Source organism: Pelmatolapia mariae, linkage group LG7 (genome assembly GCF_036321145.2).
Source record: "Pelmatolapia mariae isolate MD_Pm_ZW linkage group LG7, Pm_UMD_F_2, whole genome shotgun sequence".
In the NCBI taxonomy this organism is placed as follows: domain Eukaryota; kingdom Metazoa; phylum Chordata; class Actinopteri; order Cichliformes; family Cichlidae; genus Pelmatolapia; species Pelmatolapia mariae.
Genome location: NC_086233.1, coordinates 51,829,368 through 51,848,895, shown reverse-complemented (window position 1 = coordinate 51,848,895; position 19,528 = coordinate 51,829,368). Strand labels below are relative to the sequence as shown.

The 19,528-nt window shown below is 39.8% G+C and overlaps 3 protein-coding genes across 3 annotated transcripts; 1 reads left to right on the top strand and 2 right to left on the bottom strand.

Annotated features, from left to right (window-relative positions):
* Window positions 1-24: 24 nt before the first annotated feature.
* man2c1 (mannosidase, alpha, class 2C, member 1) lies at window positions 25-9,793 on the top strand. Its single transcript, XM_063479611.1, has 26 exons — window positions 25-235; window positions 1,015-1,140; window positions 1,228-1,351; window positions 1,439-1,509; window positions 1,607-1,784; window positions 1,873-2,062; window positions 4,782-4,888; window positions 4,982-5,092; window positions 5,178-5,270; window positions 5,374-5,490; window positions 5,574-5,669; window positions 5,770-5,915; window positions 6,262-6,385; window positions 6,835-6,956; window positions 7,042-7,127; window positions 7,409-7,555; window positions 7,645-7,724; window positions 7,806-7,900; window positions 7,977-8,081; window positions 8,180-8,336; window positions 8,428-8,571; window positions 8,695-8,804; window positions 8,896-8,975; window positions 9,083-9,225; window positions 9,336-9,439; window positions 9,519-9,793. The coding sequence occupies exons 1-26, from the start codon at window positions 135-137 to the stop codon at window positions 9,628-9,630; spliced, it is 3,069 nt and encodes a 1,022-aa protein (XP_063335681.1). The 5' UTR covers window positions 25-134; the 3' UTR covers window positions 9,631-9,793.
* Window positions 9,794-9,846: 53 nt separating this feature from the next.
* Window positions 9,847-14,246, bottom strand: neil1 (nei-like DNA glycosylase 1). The gene is made up of 10 exons (XM_063479612.1): window positions 14,057-14,246; window positions 13,203-13,687; window positions 12,995-13,114; window positions 12,412-12,517; window positions 11,121-11,217; window positions 10,926-11,047; window positions 10,811-10,838; window positions 10,661-10,731; window positions 10,051-10,246; window positions 9,847-9,966 (listed from the first exon to the last, which is right to left on the bottom strand). Exons 2-10 carry the CDS (start codon window positions 13,655-13,657, stop codon window positions 9,932-9,934), a joined length of 1,230 nt encoding a protein of 409 aa, XP_063335682.1. The 5' UTR covers window positions 13,658-13,687; window positions 14,057-14,246; the 3' UTR covers window positions 9,847-9,931.
* A 469-nt stretch (window positions 14,247-14,715) lies between these two features.
* commd4 (COMM domain containing 4) lies at window positions 14,716-19,486 on the bottom strand. The gene is made up of 8 exons (XM_063481106.1): window positions 19,416-19,486; window positions 19,088-19,159; window positions 18,907-18,972; window positions 18,770-18,809; window positions 16,625-16,744; window positions 15,401-15,481; window positions 15,116-15,292; window positions 14,716-15,023 (listed from the first exon to the last, which is right to left on the bottom strand). The coding sequence occupies exons 1-8, from the start codon at window positions 19,416-19,418 to the stop codon at window positions 14,983-14,985; spliced, it is 600 nt and encodes a 199-aa protein (XP_063337176.1). The 5' UTR covers window positions 19,419-19,486; the 3' UTR covers window positions 14,716-14,982.
* Window positions 19,487-19,528: the final 42 nt, after the last annotated feature.

Here is a 19,528-nt window from a genome sequence, read left to right as displayed (position 1 = left end):
CCTTCAAGTGCAATAATAAAACCTTATTACTTCCGGGGTCTCGTGTGAAGAATTGAGCTAATTTTTCACGTCAAGTCTAGCTGTTCTCGTTGCTGCAGCTGCAAGTTTGCGAGCGTTTGGTTGCTTTTGTCGTCATGTATCACCTGCCTGTGCTGAAGAACAGGCGCACTCTCCTCGAGAGAGCAGAGAAATTCATCTCGGATATTTACTTCACTGACTGCAATCTGAGAGGACGGTAAGGTTGCTTTCATTCAGCTGCACTGACGTGGATAATCCGAATTTAACGATGTAGTACAGCAGAGATAAAGTTGTTGCTTTCTGTTAACTTATACGTCAGCGTGAGTCTCCGTGACTGCAAAATACTGCAATTTATTTAGCCCATTGCATTTATACAGAGAGTTGTTTTCTTAATAACTGTGGAAAGCATGTATGCAATACATATTGCAGGCAACATTGCGTTAAGTGTCCCAGTAGTTATGATGCATTAGAGTACAACCTCCTTTAAGCGGGAGAGGGAGGGGAAAACAGGAGGACAAAGGAGGGGGGAACAACTAAGCTGTAGTGCCTTTTCACTGTGCAATACTTTTTGTTAATAACCAACGGTGCAATAGACTTCAATACTTGAAATGTGCAATTCCCTTGTATTCTTATTCGTATTCTTATTATACGTCCTATTTATTCTATTTATCCCTTTGTATACTCTTTATTTATACATGTCTCTGTATTTATATATGTGTATATATGGTATTCTGTTCACATTCTGTAACTTCTGTTGGTGCTATTTCCCAGAGGAACCCACCCGAGGGATTAATAAAGTTCTATCTTATCTTATCTTATCTTATGTGATGCCGCTGTAGATTAACTGATATTTTCATCAGTCACACAGCCAGTATGAACGGACTTTCTGATTTTAGAGTCTCAGTATGAAGGTATTTTAAAGCTTCAACGTGGAAATGGAGATTATGATTTATGATTATGGATTTCTATGAATTTTAAATCATTTGGTCTTCCCAGGCTTTATGGAGACTCTTGCCCCCTGGAATCACTTGCCTGTTTCCTCACCCCTAAGCGGATCACGTTCGCAGAAGCTTCCAAACAGATCTTTGACCCATGTAAAGTTGGCGATACCTTTGGACCAACGTAAGTAAGATTAACAGATTTTTATCACTCTGGGATCTATTATTCCCTCTGATCTTGGCACTAATCCAAGTATGATGATTGTTGAAGGTGGTGGACTTGTTGGTTTAAGGTAACTCTGAAAATCCCAGAGTCCTGGAGAGGAAAAGCGGTTCATCTTCTGTGGGAAAGTGATGGAGAAGCAATGGTTTGGAGAGACAAGCAGCCAGTTCAGGTAACGCAGCGGCAGATTTATTTAAAGACAAAAGTGCAGAAATATTCTGCTTAACTTCCATCTTATCCATGCTGTTTGTATTTGTAGGGCCTGACTAAAGAGGGTGAAAAGACGAGCTACATCCTCTCTGAGTGTCTGCAAGATGAGGAGCCGCACAGGTGAGTTGATCTGATCTTATTTTTGCTGAATCAGCAGCAACCACATCTTTTAGACAGCTTTAACCCCAAATTTACGCATGTCTGTGTCTCTGTTTAGTCTCACCCTGTATGTGGAAATGGCCTGCAACGGGCTTTTTGGAGCTGGTCAGGGCTCTCAGATTGCAGCTCCAGATCCAAACCGGAAGTTTTCTGTACAGAGAGCTGAGCTAGTTGTATTCAACGGGGATGTAAGAGAGCTGCTGACAGACTTTGAGATGCTTGTTGACATTGTAAAGGTACTATCAACCAAATATAGTGCATGATGATACATTACTTAAAAAAACATTGTAAGCCAAACATGACATTCTGTACTCTTCTTCACAGGAGCTTGGAGAGGAAGAGCAGCGAGGCTACCAGGCGCTCTTCACTGCCAATGAGATGGTGAACCTCTGTGACCCCTCTGACCCCAGTTCTTTTGCTAAAGTACATAGTCTAGCAGGCACCTTCTTCAACCAGCGGAATGGAGAAAGCCAGCATACTGTCCATGCAATGGGTCACTGCCACATAGACTCGGGTATGAATGATTTTTTTTTAGCTTTGATTAAACTGCTGGTTGAGTCCACCTGGCCAGACAAAGTGTCGCTCTTTTCCCAAAGATGACCAGTTTAACTGCAGTCCAAAATGCAATGAAAATTGTAGGGTGAGCTTTGCCAAAGTAACAAACAAAACAATCCAGACTATGAGAAGAAAGAATTCAAGGGGGGTTGCAGCGATACAGAAACTAGAGCTCTATTCCACGAAGCAGGTTTAACTAACAACTCGCCGTAAGATGAGGGAAACTCAGGTTTTCTGTTCCATAAAGAGAGGTAATTTCAACAATGAGTCAGTTACCAGGGTAACAGACTCAGAACCAGCTGACCTGGCTGGCTGACACTGATTCATTTCGTCATTCATGGTGACAAACTGTGCAGCGGAGTGAATTAAACTGCAGAAGTTTACATTTTTACAAACACCTAAATGCTATTTTGTATACTTAACCATAGTGATTTTAAAGCCATTCAGTCTTTAGTATATGAGGTCGAAGAGCTAATTATGTCACGGATTTATAATCAGCTCAGAATAAAATCTGTGTGTCTGTGAGTCTAACTCTATGACTCTGTGGACATTAATGTTGTCAGATTGTGGGGGTGGCTGTAGCTCAGGTGGCAGAGCAGGTCAGCCACTAATCAGAAGGCCTACTGGTGGTGGTCAGAGGGCCTGGTGGCGCCAGTGTCCGGCAGCCTCGCCTCTGTCAGTGCGCCCCAGGGCAGCTGTGGCTACAATGTAGCTTGCCATCACCAGTGTGTGAATGTGTGTATGAATGAGTGAATGACTGAATGTAGTGTAAAGCGCTTTGGGGTCCTTAGGGACTAAGTAAAGCGCTATACCATACTATACTATACCTGCTGGTATACTATACCATCAGGCCATTTACCATTTACCATTGTCAGTCTCCTTGTACCACAGAAATTTACTGTATGTTACTGTAGCAGTCACAGGTTAACAATGATGTGCATAAAGCTTTAGAGGCACAACACACTGGTCAGTGATCAGTCATTTGTCGTATTTGTAATCAGTCGCACTGACTGAAAATATGTATGACCGCTGGAATTTTAGAGATGATGTGAACATTTGACTGAAGATGAGCAATGCAGTCTGCAGAGCGTTTGATTGCACTCTGAGGATTTCATGTTGAAATTTGCTCACATATTGAGATTCAGACATTAAATGGTGTTAACATTTTGAAAGGTATGGTGTCTGAAATTTAAGCCTTCAGATGATTCCCAGGATTCATCTGAAGGCATCATTGGCTCTGTAACGGCTCTGGATCAGGCCTAGATCCACTTCGGCTCCGGTCATTTCCCAGCTCATCCTGCCTGGAAATGTTATGGCTTTATTTTTCCCCAACATGATCTGTGATTTTTATTTAAAACGACTCATCCTCACAAAACTAATTAATATCTATAACAGCTGAGACATTTCTTATAACATGTTTGCCTTTACTGATAAAACTTTACATTTATTAAAGACTTGGACAGAGTTCATCCACTCAGAGTTTATTCTTAAACTCAGAGCTTGTTCTACTGCCTTCCTGGAATAGAGCCCAGGACTATTCACAGCAGATATTTTCAATATATACGACAGATCTCAAGTCAGCACTGCTCTCCTCACCTTAAGTAGTAATCACTATACTTTAACGTGGATGGAAAATGTCAATGCCACTTACAATATGCTGCTTAAAATGTGATGGCCGGTGTTGATGTGGATCTGCTGTAATAAAACTACAACTCTCGTTCCAAAACAGTCAAAATACTGTTTAAATGTAGATAAAAACAGAATTCAATGGTTCGCAAATCTTGTAAACCTGTATTTTATTAATGAATTTTATAGTAGCAGCATGTCTCAAATAAATTGGGATTGGGGCCAGGAAAAGGCTGGAAGCGGTACTAAAAAAGAAAAAAGAAACAGCTGGAAGAGCAATTTTGAAATATTTAGGTAAACTGGCAACAGGTCAGTAACACGACTAAGTATAAGAAGAGCATCTTAGAGGCTCAACCATCTGCAAGAAATCTGCGTCTACAATTTGTGGAACAATTTCAGAATAATGTTCCTCAGCATAAAATTGCAAAGAGCTTAAATATCTCGTCATGTACAGCGCATAATATTGTCAAAGGATTCAAAGCATCAGACAAAATCTATGCGCAAGACCAAAAGTCAAAATGAGGTCATTAAACAATAATGAATGTGACGCTCTTCAGGCTCTCAGGCAGCATTGCATTTAAAAATAGACTCTAACATGGAAATCATAATATTGACTTTTCCACTGAAGCCACGGTCTTGTTAGGAGCAAGTAAATATGGAAGAGGAAATTATTGTTTATCTGCTGATCTGGCTGCTTGTGAATAAGGAAGCAGCTGAAAAAATCTATGTTATCAGTTTTTTGGCCAGTCATCAGTTGTCCTCTGAAACTCAGCACACTGGGGAAACTCACAAAGACAGGGTGAACAGCACCACCTTCGGGTACAGATGGAGAATACCCACAGTCAGACCACATTTACAAATTATAATCCAGGTGCATAACAAGCATTTATCCAACATCAGTAACAGTACTGTGAAATGGAAGGAAAAAAATGTAAGAAATAGATTTCCATAGGTAGTATAGATTTTGTATTGTTTTTCAATATACAAAATGTGAAAATCTAATAGTCAGTTAAGTTCAAATACTAACAATAATTATGATTCTTTACCCATAGCCTGGCTGTGGCCCTATGAGGAGACCATTAGAAAATGTGGCCGTAGTTGGGTGACAGTGATCCGTTTAATGGAGAAGAACCCAGAGTTTGTCTTTACCTGCTCTCAGGTAATTTCACACTAACATAGCTTTACATGTCTCGTAACGCTTCTGAATATCTGAGCAGTCCCCTCCAGTTTTGACTGTTTTGTTTTTGTGCAGGCCCAGCAGTTCCAGTGGGTAAAAAGCTGGTACCCAGGACTCTTCTCCTCAATTCAGCACTATGTGAAGAAAGGACAGTTCATTCCAGTTGGAGGCACGTGGGTGGAAATGGTAAGCTAGATCTTAACAATAAAGGCAATACTACATATCATGTAAACTGATCTGCCTTGATGTATTTGACATATTTGCCTGTTAGGATGGAAATCTGCCTTCGGGTGAGTCCATGGTCCGGCAGTTCCTGGAGGGCCAGTGTTTCTTTAACAAAGAATTTGGGAGGTATTGCAGAGAGGTAGGAATTCATAAGAGTTAACCTTTCTGGCAGCTATCAGCTACATTTCTTGAGGCTTTTTGATTTTGTTTTGATTTAATGTGAATTTTTTAATGTCCCACAGTTCTGGCTTCCTGATACGTTTGGCTACTCTGCTCAGCTTCCGCAAATAATGCAGGGCTGTGGCATTTCCAACTTTTTGACCCAGAAGCTAAGCTGGAATTTGGTCAACACCTTTCCTGTAAGTGCACGTCTCCCACAGTGCATGTCTGTAAAAACAGTTGAAGGTTTTCATTTTTCAATTTTTATTTCTCTTTCTCAAAGCACAACACGTTTTTCTGGGAAGGCCTGGATGGCTCGACTGTTTTAACTCACTTCCCACCTGGAAATTCCTACGAAATGAAAGGCAAGGTCGAAGATGTAAGTTGTAAGATGTAAGATTAAAGTATCCAAAACATGGTGAATGCTGAGTCTGTTCTCATAAAAGATTTAATTCAGTGGGATCTTTCTCTGCCCACAGCTGGTAAAAACTCTGAAAAATAACAAAGACAAGGGCAGAGCCAATCACAGCGCAGCACTCTTTGGTTTTGGCGACGGTGGTGGCGGACCCACACAGCTCATGCTAGACAGACTGCGCCTTGTTCAGGACACAAATGGACTTCCTAAGTCAGTTCCTGTCTCTTACATTAACCCGTAATTCATTGATAACAATGACCAAGGCCCAGAAATGATCCAGAAACACTCCTCTTGATTGATTTAGTCATAACTCTTCTTTTGTCATTTCCAGGAGTTTTTAAAGGGAAGGGTGTGTAAATCAGGCTGATTCAAGCTTTAAGTAAAAAAAAAAATAAATAAAAAAGATGAGTTTTGTCTAGCTATGTCATTGTGTTATTTTTACAAAATAGTACAGTAGATTAAATTTCAATAGAGTCATTGAGTCATTCAGTATTTGCGTCATAATAACTAACAAAGGTTTAACCAGCGATGTCATAGCTCGTGCTCATCTCTCCAGAGTCCAGATGTCCACTCCTGATGAGCTTTTCACTCGGCTGGAGGCTGACTCAGCTTTGCTGTGCACGTGGACGGGGGAGCTCTTTCTAGAGCTACACAATGGAACATACACCACACAGGCACAGGTAGAATAATAGTTATAGTCGTCATTATATAGTCCACACCTTGTTCATCTGTGTGGAAAAGAAAACAGATGGAAAACAGGGAGTGACCACAGTAATACTATTTGTAATAAAAAAAATTATATGTATACATATTTTCTTACAGTAGGTTTACATATGATAGCGGCTTTGACAATCAGGTAGACTGTGTGGGAAGCTGCTTAGATCACTATGATTGTTTAATATATTTATAAGGAATCGTTAATTATTATGATAGAGACGCTAGATAAGATACACAAGAGTATATAAAGGGATTTAAGAACTATTACCTGTATAATAGAACATAATCCTGCTTAGTACAGTGATTCATGCAAAGTTTATACCTCACATCTAAATAAATATGCTTCAGTCCAAAAATATTTCATGTGTTTGATTGCTGTATGTCATTTTAATTGCCTTTTTTTTTTTTTTAGATAAAAAGAGGAAACCGCCAGTGTGAGACGCTGCTTCATGATATTGAGATAGCCAGCAGCTTGGCGCTGTACCGCAACAGCACGTTTCCATACCCTGCTGAGAAACTGCAAGAGCTCTGGAGGTTCAAACACAATCTTTATCGGACTAAACACTGTGAGTCTTTGTGTCTGCAGGTTGAAAATGTGTTGTTAATTTCCCCTTTGCAGGCTGCTTCTACTAAACCAGTTTCACGACGTGATTCCTGGCAGCTGTATAGAGATGGTGGTGGAGGATGCTCTGAAATATTATGAAGGTGAGTTTTTACAGCTTTTAGGTGCAGCTTAAATCAGCGCGGTGCTTATTTACATTTTCCAGAAAGTTTTCAATGTTAACTATTTAATTAGCATAATATGCTGGGATATTTCTAATTTGAGCTATTTGTATTTATTAGAGCTTTTGTAACTTTGTAATATATTGTAATATTTAATTTCGTTTAGGTAGTTACTGTTCTTACTGACCTGGAGCGCTGTGCCCCCATCATTTCCTCTGGGATTAATAAAGTATTCACATTCTGATTCACACATCCTGTCTCAGATATCCGCAGTGGTGGTGCTGCACTTCTGCGTGACGCATGTGAAGCCCTGGTGGCAAAAGGCAGCTCCATGGCCGTGTTCAATTCTCTGCCTTGGGAACGTCTTGAAGTTGTCCAGATTCAAGAGGGAGCTGAAAAAAGTGGTCTAGGTTTGTTGTGTATTTCCAGTATATCTATATTGTGCTCCTCACACAATAAACTTCATATCTGACGTTCACTGTTATGTGTGGCACTATAGCTCTGGTGAGAGCTTCCAGCATCGGTGTGTCTCCCGTGAAAGACACACCACCAGTGACTCCGGTTTCTGTCACCGTTCAGGTGTGTGCTACACATAGAAAGATGATTGCATAAATTTCATCTATTTTGCCATTTGATTTAGTTAACTGTGTAAAATTGTAGGCTGATGGCACAGTCGTCATGGAGAATGGTCTTTTAAAGACAGCCATAAACAGAGATGGTACTTTGGCATCGCTGTATTTGATCAGCGGAAACAGGTAAGACGTGTAAAAGGTGCATATTGTCTACTACTGTACTTGCAACAGTGAGTTTCTCACCCTGTGTTGATTTCAGGGAAAGCATTTCTGATGGTTGCCTTGGGAACCAGTTTGTCATGTTTGACGATGTCCCCCTGTACTGGGACGCATGGGATGTAATGGACTACCATCTCCAGACAAGGTTTCAGCCATTGCTGTCAAATGCATTTAAGTTCAAATATTTTAGTACTGTTCAGTATATCAGTATCATAAAACTAACAGAAAAAACTAACTCAATAGGAAACCAGTGGCAGAGGTGGTGCAGCCAGTTCATGTGGTGTCACCAGGCGGACTGCGGGGCAGTGTCAGCTTCACCCTGAGGATCAGTGATAAGAGCACAATCACACAGGAGATTATCATGGATGCTATGTGTCCTTACATCAAGTTCAGCACAGAAGTAGGCTGTAATGTTTCGGAAATGTGGCATTAAGGCATGTAAGATTTATTTTTCAGCATACCAAAAAACATGATGCGTCTTCCAATTTCAGGTTCAGTGGGCAGAATCTCACAAGTTTCTCAAGGTTGAATTTCCTGTGCGAGTTCGCAGCCCCAATGCTACCTACGAGATCCAGTTTGGCCACTTGCAGAGACCCACTCATCGCAACACTTCGTGGGACTGGGCTAAATTCGAGGTACGACACTGTAAAGCTGTGTTCACCTTAAAATTCACAGATTTTCACTGTTATGTCACACTTAACTGCTGTAACAAAAGTGTTTCTCGTGGATGTCATTGTATCATCCGTTTCCTTTCTCAGGTTTGGGGCCACAAATGGGCCGACTTGTCAGAGCACAATTTTGGAGTCTCACTGCTGAACGACTGCAAATATGGCTACTCTGTGCACAAGAACACAATGACTCTTTCCCTGTGAGGTTCCCATTGTTCATTTACAACACTCCTACAAGCAGTACAATTCAGGCATACAACATTTTAACTCCTGCATCTCACTTTATCTCAGACTGAGAGCACCCAAGGCCCCAGATGCCTCTGCTGACATGGGGACTCATCACTTCACATATGCAATCATGCCACACACAAGTAAGTTATACTGTTTTTTTTTCCTTTTGATGTGATCTTGGAAATAAAGCTTAAACCCAGTACATTTGGTTATTTGTGTCTAATGTAATATTGTGCTGTTTGTATAGGATCCTTCCAAGAAGCCTCTGTCATCCAGTGTGCCTACAACCTCAATTTCCCTCTGAGGTTAATCCAGTGCAGCCCCGACACTGTGCCCTGGAGTGCCTTTTCTGTGACCTCTCAAGCTGTTGTACTGGAGACAATAAAACAGGTATCAAAGTGAACAATCAAATCTGTAACGTCTTGCGTGGGAACTTTAGACTGCCCTTCCTGAAAACAATGAGCTCGTTTTATTCGCTTTTTAATCATTTACCACAACAGGCTGAGGACAGAGGTGGGGTGCTCGTAGTCCGCCTTTACGAGTCGCATGGGAGCAGCGTGACTGCAACTCTGAGAACCGCACTTCCAGTCAGGGAAGCTTGGGTGTAAGTGTTTCTATTTGAGTTTGGTGGTTTTTCTTTTTCCTGTGTTGTATGAGTAAAGCTTTGTCTTTTCCTCTTTTAGCTGTGACCTCCTGGAGAAGCAAGACCCCAACCAGCCAGTACCGGTTACATCAGAAGGAATCACTCTGGACTTTAACCCCTTTCAGATTGTCTCACTATTGCTGATCATGTGATAGCATGTGGGATTTCACTAAGCCTTAGGGAAGTAGAATACAGATCAACACTTAGACATTACATGAAAGCTAAAGATTACATTGAATTGGCTGCTGTTTTACTCACAGTTTATGAGGACACTTTATATGATTGGTACTGTTTATAAGCCGTGTAAAAGTAATGTGATTTGATTAATTTGTATCAAATTAATAAATGCTTTGTACAACAAGTTTTGAAGAAACTTTTTTATTTATAAAAAAGGATTTTTAATAGTATAAAAACATAAGTGTCCAATGTGGGGGTGCCTCTTCTTTTACCATCCTACCTGGTCGTTCTCATGGTTCGTCTCTGTGACCCTGCAACAAGGACAGCTATGAGATAAATCAGTTTTCATTCCTCCCCACTAGATAAAATATTTTCATTTTTACTCATGGCCGCACCTGCAGTCACTTCCACACTACTGGTCTTTCTCCTACGTGCATTTGACCTCGTTTCACGCTGGGGTGTATTTACTTCATGCGTCTCGCCCGTTTTCCTTCTCTTTGATTCAGCTTCCTCTAGACGTGCATCCTTTTCTTTTTTTGGCGTTTTCATCCCACCTTCCTGTTTGATCCTTGTTTTCCTTTCTCTAGCCCCCTGGTGAAATAAAACTGATGTTGGATACACACTACTGTGCAAATGTCTTGAGCCACCCCTCGTTTCTACTTTTTTTTTTTTTTTGCTAGGGAAATGGGCACAGCGATTTATTGAAATGTACAAACATACAGCATTAAGGTAAAGATGGTGTAAAAGTGAATATTTGGTATGACCACCTTATTCTTCAACACAGCCTGAACTCTCTTAGGCAAGCTTTCTTGTTGTTTCTTTAAGTAGTCTTCAGGAATAGTTCTTCAGACTTCCTGAAGAACATTCAAAGCTCTTCTTTGGATGTTTACTGTTGTTTGGGCTTGCTTTTAGCAAGCAAGTTATAAAGAAAAAATGAGGGTTGGCTCAAGACTCTTGCACAGTAACATGGAGCTCACTGTTGGTCAAAAGACAGTTCATGCTCACCTTTTTCTTGTTTGTGTAATCATGGTCATCGTCTTTCTTTGCCCACTTTTTTGCCTTGGGTGACTTTGAATCTTAAAAAAAAAAAAAGTTAGTTAATGGACATTCTCATGTACATTTCACCTGAAGTGCTAAACTTCTTGGAAACATTACCTTTTGGTGCCATGGGCCCTGGATCCCCCTAAAATTATAAAGGTAGACACAAAATTGTGTGATAAATAAAATCATCTGGCAGAGCTTTGTTATGTTGCATTTCCTTTTAACTCACTCTGAACCATATTGTTCTCCCATTATGGTCCCGGAGTGTTTTCATCCCGTCCACATAGTAGCACTGTAGCCATGCCTCAAAGTCAGAGAAGTCCCCACTGGCTGGATCATATCCTTTCCCACCTAAAAACCACGAGTTATTAAACACTGCGTTCATCTCATGAGCAACTCATACTATAAACACTTGACTACCCACCGAGGTTCACCACTTCCAGAGGAACTGTATGACAAAGTCTGAGCAAGTCATCCGTCTGGTGTTTCATCAGTTTCTTTTTTGTTCTTACAGATGTCTTCTGAGAAGAATAAAACAAAGACACTGTGAGAAAGAGGCTGGGTTTTATGGCGTTACTTTTGTCCCTCTATTCTGAGCACATGGAAACAATTTTGCAAGTGCAAATGTTGCATTTTGAGGAGAAAATTATTTTAAGTGAAGAAAATTCATTGCTGTGTGAAAGAAATGTATTTCATTGTTTGCTATTATTCTCTCACACACACACACACACACACACACACACACACACACACACACACACACACAATAACAGCCCCATCTCACCCAGTTGTTGGCATTTGCTCTTGCTCAGATCTCTGCTCTGTGTGCTGACAGACATCTGCAGACCTGCTCTCAGTGTGTCGCTCCCGTTGTCAACATGTCTGCTCCCTCCACGCTTAACTCTTTCTCTACACCATTATAAATGTACCACAGAACCAACCAATCACAGACTTGGATGCAGAAATTCTGATTGGCTATTTTGGTCTCCAATCAGCTCGCTAGCTACTGCATTCCGGAAACACTGTCCAAAGTGTAGCTAAAATCATTTTTGGTTAGTATGTTTAATTATTTTATTTTAGAATATAATATAAAGACCATTTTTGTTTTTAATCTAGTTTAAACCAAACCACTCCACTGGGTTTAGCTACACTTAGGACAGTGTTTCCGGAATAAAGTAGCTAGCGAGCTGATTGGAGACCAAAACACCCAATCAGAATTTTTGCATCCAAGTCTGTGATTGGTTGGTTTTGTGGCACATATATAAAGAGAAAGAGTTGAGCATGCAGGGAGCAGAAATGTTGAGAGCGGGAGCAACACACTGAGAGCAGGTCTGCAGATGTCTGTCAGCACACAGAGCAGAGATCTGAGCAAGAGCAAATGCCAACAACTGGGCAACAGGGCTGTTATTGTGTGTGTGTGTGTGTGTGTGTGTGTGTGTGTGTGTGTGTGTGTGTGTGTGTGTGTGTGTGTGTGTGTGTGTGTGTGTGTGTGTGTGTGTATATATGTGTATATGGATAATAGCAAACTGAAATACATTTCTTTCACGCAGCAATGAATTTTGTTCGCTCAAATTAAACTTTTCTTTGCTCAAAATAATTTTCTCCTCAAAATGCAACATTTGTACTTGCAAAATTTTTTAATGTGCACTCAGAATAGAGGTACAAAAATAACGCCATAGGGTTTGGGAAAGTTATGTAAAAATCACTTTTTTCACCTTCGTGTCTGACTCATTTTTCACAGGATTCTCATTTTGACATGAATCGTCCGGCCCAAGACCTTCCAGCACAGTTTTGGCAGCCACAAAGGGAGAGATGTTAGACCTAGAAAAAAAAAGGAAAAGAACAGTACTGAAGGTCTTTTCTCTTAGGAAACAAAAACACTCTTGTTAGCTCTCTGATTCAACAAAACCTTGTGTAGTTAAGCCATTCATATCACTGTTACTGTTTCTACCTTCCGTCATCACTAATGAAACAATCCATTTGCCATAGTTAAGGTCTTCAATTATCTGTATAATGGGTATTAGTAAAATTAAAATGTTTTAAAAATCATGTATGATTTTTTTTTTTATGCATGTTTACACAATAATCACCTGCTATCAGTCAGAATAAAAATGGTAGAGCAGAGTAAATCTTTCGAGGGGTAAAGATATGCACCTTACTTCAGATTTGGTGATAAGATAACAATTTACTGGTCGAGTGCAAAGATCTTGCTGTACATCCTCATAAGGTGCTACTGTCAGTATGAGTGCGGCCCTCATGCTAATCTATGTAATGTGTAATGTTGTCTTTGCGCATCACCTGAAAAGGATCTCAGCCCTCAGGTAGTTTCCAATACCGTTGAAGTACTTCTGATTGAGCAGGACTTCACAGATGGGTCTGTCAAAGGCTCGGTCAGACACGTGTGACACAACATTCTCCCTGAAAAGGTTTTTTTTACTGATCAGTGTGGCCGTGTTACTGTATTTCGTTGAGGCAGAAGACGCAAGTGACACTCTGCATCACTAACCTGAATTTTTTGTACTCAAACATAATGCAGGGACCTCTGCCAGGCTGCCAGGTCCCGTTGGGCTCCCAGCTCCCAAACCTGCGTGGATCCACGAAGCTAAGTACTCTGCAGGGCTTTTCTTTGGAATAAAAACGCAGGTGGGCATGTTTGGGCAGCTCATCCTCGCTGGTGAAGCGGAAATAGCCTGACATCCCAAAGCGAAAGACTATGTCCATGGGTTGTTCCACTTGTCCCGGTTTCACTCGCCGTTTTGGTTCATCTGTCTTTATGGGCGTCAGCGTGAGCTTCACTTCCTTCCCTCTGGAAGCAGCTGTGATGCGATAGGCCTCAGAGGTGAAGGGCACATCAGGGTTCTTGCTGACCTCTGACTTTATGACGGGACCACTGAACAGCACGCCTTCACACATTCTGTTCACATACAGGCTGGCCAGGTGGAGCTCTGGTCCCTCGGGCATTTTGGCTGAACAAATAAGGCTGGGCTGAAACTTCCAGAAATAAAACGTATGTCATCAAATATTAAGTCAAAAACGTCATTTCCAGGCCTATAACATTACTTCCACATAACGCATGTTTCAGAACCTTGTGTCCTCTATAGAGTGCAGGGATATGGGTAAAACCTTCTCACTTGCAATCAGTGACTGTTAATAATAATAAAAAAGCTTTGGGGTCAAAAAAATAAATAACACAATGCGCGTCTCAAAATCTCAAAGCCTTAACATTAAACCTGAGGTTCTCCTGAATATGTTCTTAATCCAATCACAGCAAAAAACTGTTCTGTGTATTTGCATAAACCAAAACATGTTGTCAGTAATGGCAATGCTGCATCTTTATCAAGTTACAAGTACATAACTCACCGAAACCAGGAAACGGAGCTCGGCGTTAAGTTCGCTCAGCTTGTAGCGTTTACTGTCTGCACGGCAGCAGCTGCTGATATAAATTTATAGAGGATATGGCTTTGTGCTAAAACACCGTGCAGGTAAATATTTGACCAATGCTTTTATCGAACGCGTAACCAGCGGTGTTACAAAACAAGTTGTACAGTCACCACGCGCCAGTCATTAAAATGTCGCGAGACCTGCACAACTGTGACAAAACCCATAATTTCTCGTTTATTTCTGGTCTAATGTGTATGTGTGTTTGTTTGGTTTTCATTCTTAGCTGTTATTATTCATTTAAAACGGCTAAAATAAAATACTTGGGTTGGCTAGCAAATAAACCGGTGCATGATGGGAACTGTAGGCGCTGCAGAAACCAGGAAGTGACTTCCGACTTTTTTAAAAATGTCTAATCTCTTTGATTATATTGTTAAATAGGCTGTAATCAACATGATTTAAGGAGGCATTATATATCAATTATATGTGTTACAAGTATCTTATGGATTCGGTGTTATTGTACCTACATTATAATCAATCCAGTTCTTTTTGGCCATCACTTTTTGACAGGTAAGTTTACATTGTTTTTATTTATAAGCACACAGAGGTAAAACACAAATAATTAACATAATTAAAATGTGTTGAGCGATACAAGCAACATTTTTATTAACAATGATCATTATAATTTACTTCAGTAACAAATATCACACAGTCTGGACACATTTCTACTAATTTTTTACTAAAATGCTAGAAAAATACAACTAAATATCAGTTGAGAGACACAAGGAATTACTTACATTTTTTTTTTTTTTGTAGAAAGAATACATAACACTGTACAACTTGTAAGTATGGCACTTAAGGCAGTTAATCATCATTATCATCGGTTTTCAGAAAGTGACGTCTGTTGTTCATTGTAGTGAGTTCATTAGAACCTGGGCTTGCTTGAGCTCTGAAAAAGTACAGAGACAAAAAAATAACATCACAAGTCTGGCAAATTAAAAGACAAAAAAAGGAAAGTATTTTAAAAGATGCTGAACTCACCAGCAAGCAACACTCTGAACTTGTCAGCAGAAACAGACACCACAGTTGTCTCTGGGGCACCTGATTCTGCTCCTTGCCTCTGCAGTTTGAGGTGAATTGTTGGCTGATTCACCTCCCTCAGTTCACTGGAGCTCAAAGTGTAGTCCACTCGCCAAGAAACAGAGTCCAGTCGACCTACTGATTACAGAGCAGAATGATGTCAGTGCTCAGTCATCAACTTCCCAACTTCAGCAGTCATCATTAATTTTGTCTTCCTTCTTGAAATGGAAAGGCAGAAATACTTACATCTCAGGCTTGTCTCTCTTAATTTCTCCCGCAGTGCAACGTGTTTGTCTTCGTAGGACTTGCACAGCCCTGTAGTGTGCTCTAAAGAAATATTGAGTAGAAAAAAATAATTAAGTATTTCAGCTGACGATTAGCTGAAGAACTAATTCTTCATTACCAGATGACTAAAAGAAAATCTAACAGTTACAAAGTTCTTAGAAGTATTTAATATTTATCAAATAAAATAGAACTTTTATTATTTCTGAAACATAACATACAATCTCAAAATCTCAGGCAGAAAGCAATCTGTCATTTTTATTTATAATGTAACAGACAAAAATCATGGTGAAACTTTGGGCCTCTTATTTGGGTGGACTGATGTGGCACAGATGGTCTTCCTGACACAAAGCTGTGGTTTATGCAGGGAGGGACCACTGGAAGCGTGCTAGCTTGTGTCTCCACTCGGCCTTAAATGGGGGATTGTCCATGTGTAAGGCAAATGTGTTAACACCACTTTTATAGAGTTGTTGATGCAGCAGTGCACCACCCAGTCGGCATTGCCTTTGTTGTTCATGATGTACTGCTTTTTTCTTTTATTGTCAATCCACATTTATAGAATGTAGTTAAAAAGGAAAGAACCAACACAATAGGCCATGATTTAGGGCCTAGAATAGGAAACCATAGAACAGAATAACTTTACTGTCCATGTTAGTGGAAAACTGTCTTTGGTTCACTAAGTCAAAAATCAATTCACAATACGAAAAATGATAATAATCAGCATGCATTCATACACATGCATACGTAAAAAATAAATTAATTACAGAAATACATTACAGCTTCTCATTTTTCAGTATACCAGTTTCACTTGGCAAAAATGATCCCTTACACACCCATTTAATAGCTAGAATATCCTCTAACATCATCCTGAGGACATTTGTTAAAAAAACACAATAAATGATTTTAAACTAATGCAATACAGGAGTTTCTAAAAATCCTTGCTCTATTATATTTATATGCTCATACTCTAGAAATAAAATATTAAAATCCTGTAACATAAACTCTGCATTTAGCTGCTCTTGTTCCACATTATTCCCATGTGAGACATTTCCCCAGGATATTAGATGTTAGATTAAAGTAGTCACTTATATTTTTGTTTGTTGTTTGTTGAACAGATCGGTGTATATCAAGTTGTAGACTGTGCATTTATTTTTATACCAACCTTTGGACACAAACACATGGGCTTACCTTTAGGCAGACCAAGCTGTTGCAGCTCACTGGATAGAGATTCACTGTCAACATCATGCTTCGCTGCACTGGAGAAAATAAAGCTGAGCACTGCCACACTAGCTTTGATGTCTCCACTCTCTACAAAATGGTTTATTGACACAAAAACAGCTTATTTGACAGAAAATGTAAATAGACAAAATGTAAGTTGAACAGTGTTAAACACTTGTGTGTAAGGCAAATTAGATAGACCAGGAATGCCGCACAACTTAGTCAATTTACAATGTGTAATCACTAATTTTTTCCATAAAAAGCTCAAAAAGAATTTTAATGCTGCTCCCCTAAAGCCAATTCTTGTGCACTTCTGGAACCCTTTGAGTGCCCCTGCTATGTTTTAATGACTTCCATGAAGTCCTGTTCTAACACATCACCTGTCCAGCCACTCATTCACCATAAACTACAAAGTAGCACAGTGAGAAAACATGGACTTTTGTGTCAAACCGACCCATTTATTATTGTCAAGATCATCACTTGTCATGCGATCTGGGTCTCTGGCTACTACCATGTGTCTAATCAGCAGTGTCAACTGGAAAAATGTGCAGGCTCCAAGTCCAGAGGTCACACGTCAAGTCAGGAGCACAAACAACCGAATGAATGAGAATGAGGCCTGGCCACTGAATTCAACCCCTAAAGGGTTAAACTGTTAAGACACTACTCTACTGTAATGTTCTCAGGGACCCGAGGAAGAAAACTCACCAAAAATGATGTGAACTCAGGATTGTGCTATCATGCCTTTTAGCAACTACTAACAACACTATGAAAGCTCAGAACTTTATTTCCACACAAGCAAGATCAGCTCCAGCCCAGCAACCAGATTTGTTTGTTTTTTTGTAGCTTTGTACTCTTTGCTGCTTTTTTAGACAGTGTTAGAAGTTGCACAGCACTACTTCCAGAGAAATTAACCTGAAGAGCACAATGTTCAAATTTAAATGAGGTAGAATTACTGCTTTTTAACAGGCATAGTCACAAAACCTTTTTATCAAGGACCAAGCATGTGTAATTTACAAAATCTGGGTTATAATATCCCCCCAAAAAAGATGCAAAATAATATCAAAAATACACATTCATGGAAATAAGCTTGGACGGGCAGGGTATGGTTTGTGACAGTTGCAGGGTAGGGGTGATGCAGCAATTTCAAGGGGCAGTGCCACGGGAGGCTGCCTGGCTGTGATCACCTAATCAGGTCTCTCCTGTATTTTATGCGTTAGCATCTTGGGAGGGTGTGTGGAGAGAGGAGTCTGAGTTAGTGGCAGAGTAGCTAGACCTGTCCAGGGAAGCTCAAACAATAGCCATAGGTCAAGATTGCTTTCCAAAAACAATGGTTTATTGCACAAACACTGTGTCTGCTGTGTCGTTTTGGAGTTGCTTTAACGCTATTTTAAGAAATAAGTGGGCTCATAAAAAGGTCAACTTAATGAAACGCTAGTTATAAATAGTGTTTAACAAAATAATAGAACTCAACAAGCTAACTGATCCAAATGAGAGACACCTCAACCTATATAGTAAGAGGCCATTTGGTTGGCCTCTGCAATCAAACCAGCTCCACCCTCAGCCATCATTCCCCCCTAACTACCACAGTTAAATGTTGCGTCATTAACAAAAAAATAAATAAATAAATTCCATCTCAAATCATCAAATGTATGCAACATTTTCTGATCGATCATGCCAGATTTGCCTAAAAATGTTGTGATCCATAGTTTGGAGATTTTATATACATATCTTTTTTTATATATATTTTTCATACTTTAAGTACATATTTTCATATTTTAAGTACAATATCTTACATAGTATTTACACATCTTTACAGTTAATACATAAATATAAATAATAATAATAATAATAATAATAATAATAATAATGATAACAATAATAAATAAAGTGAACAAATACTTGTATTCCCCCAGGGAGGGTTACTGATCAGTTAGGACAGGCAGATGATTAATCAAATGCACGAAGATCAAATATTATAGAAATATAAAGTTGGAACTTCTAGAATCTTGAATCTAAATAGAAAGAGCCAGTCATATGTCTGCAGACAGAAATGTTAAGCGCCTTGAAATGTAATTTTTGCATCTCTCTCAGAGAAACAACACAAGAGACACTTACCAAACTTTGCATCTGCAGTAAGCTTTCCAACTTTTTCATACTGTAAATGAAGCGAGAGAGAAGACACCACAGATCTGTGTGTGTTTCAAAACTACAGTCTACATATGATGAGCCTGTAGAAATGTCAAACAACTTACATCAATGCCCTCTCCAAGTAAATCCTTCAGCACTTGAGCACAAAGTAGCTTCATCTTGACACTTGACTGTTACATTAATGGAATAGAAAATATACTCGTTATAAAAAAAAAAAAAAAAAAATCAATAAACTGGTGCCAGTAACAACACATTACTTTATCTCTTATGGTTTCTTTTACTCACAATTTTTGCTAACGTGCTGATTTCGGCAAGTACCCAATCTGGGCAGTCCAAGTCTCCACAGAAACGGAACCGCTAGGACAAAGAGGGTCACTCATAAGTTCATACACTGTGCAATGATTACAGTATTTACAGTCACAGCAGGCTCAAAAAAATGGGCTACTGGCTTAGCCTGCTTGCTAACTAGCAGCAGCACTAAACCTCGGCGCCTTTGAGGTTAATTATCCGTCATTGCGTTTATACGTAAAGCGACTATATAATCGACAATTTCACAGAATTATCAATGAATTAGACAGCATTAAATAATGTGATAAAAAGCGAACGAGCTTACCATGGTTGTTGAAGAAGGAAGACAACCGGAAGACGAGTTTTTTTTTTCTTTGCATCTAATTGGACGTCTTAGGTCACGTGACGGCCTGGCTGCAGCACCCTTGTTCCTCCGTT

Bases quoted from the DNA above. Each gene is read 5' to 3' on its own strand.
- man2c1 (XM_063479611.1), top strand. From the start codon at position 135: ATGTATCACCTGCCTGTGCTGAAGAACAGGCGCACTCTCCTCGAGAGA. The intron at 236-1,014 runs GTAAGGTTGCTT...TGGTCTTCCCAG, and splicing joins GACTGCAATCTGAGAGGACG to GCTTTATGGAGACTCTTGCC. The intron at 5,491-5,573 runs GTAAGTGCACGT...TCTTTCTCAAAG, and splicing joins ATTTGGTCAACACCTTTCCT to CACAACACGTTTTTCTGGGA.
- neil1 (XM_063479612.1), bottom strand. From the start codon at position 13,657: ATGCCCGAGGGACCAGAGCTCCACCTGGCCAGCCTGTATGTGAACAGA. The intron at 12,518-12,994 runs GTGATGCGCAAA...TTTTTTTTCTAG, and splicing joins AGGGCTGAGATCCTTTTCAG to GTCTAACATCTCTCCCTTTG. The intron at 11,048-11,120 runs GTGGGTAGTCAA...CGTGGTTTTTAG, and splicing joins TCTGGAAGTGGTGAACCTCG to GTGGGAAAGGATATGATCCA.
- commd4 (XM_063481106.1), bottom strand. The intron at 15,482-16,624 runs GTAAGCCCATGT...ATATTTCTTTAG, and splicing joins ACAGCTTGGTCTGCCTAAAG to AGCACACTACAGGGCTGTGC. The intron at 15,024-15,115 runs GTGAGTTCAGCA...GTACTTTTTCAG, and splicing joins GTTCAGAGTGTTGCTTGCTG to AGCTCAAGCAAGCCCAGGTT.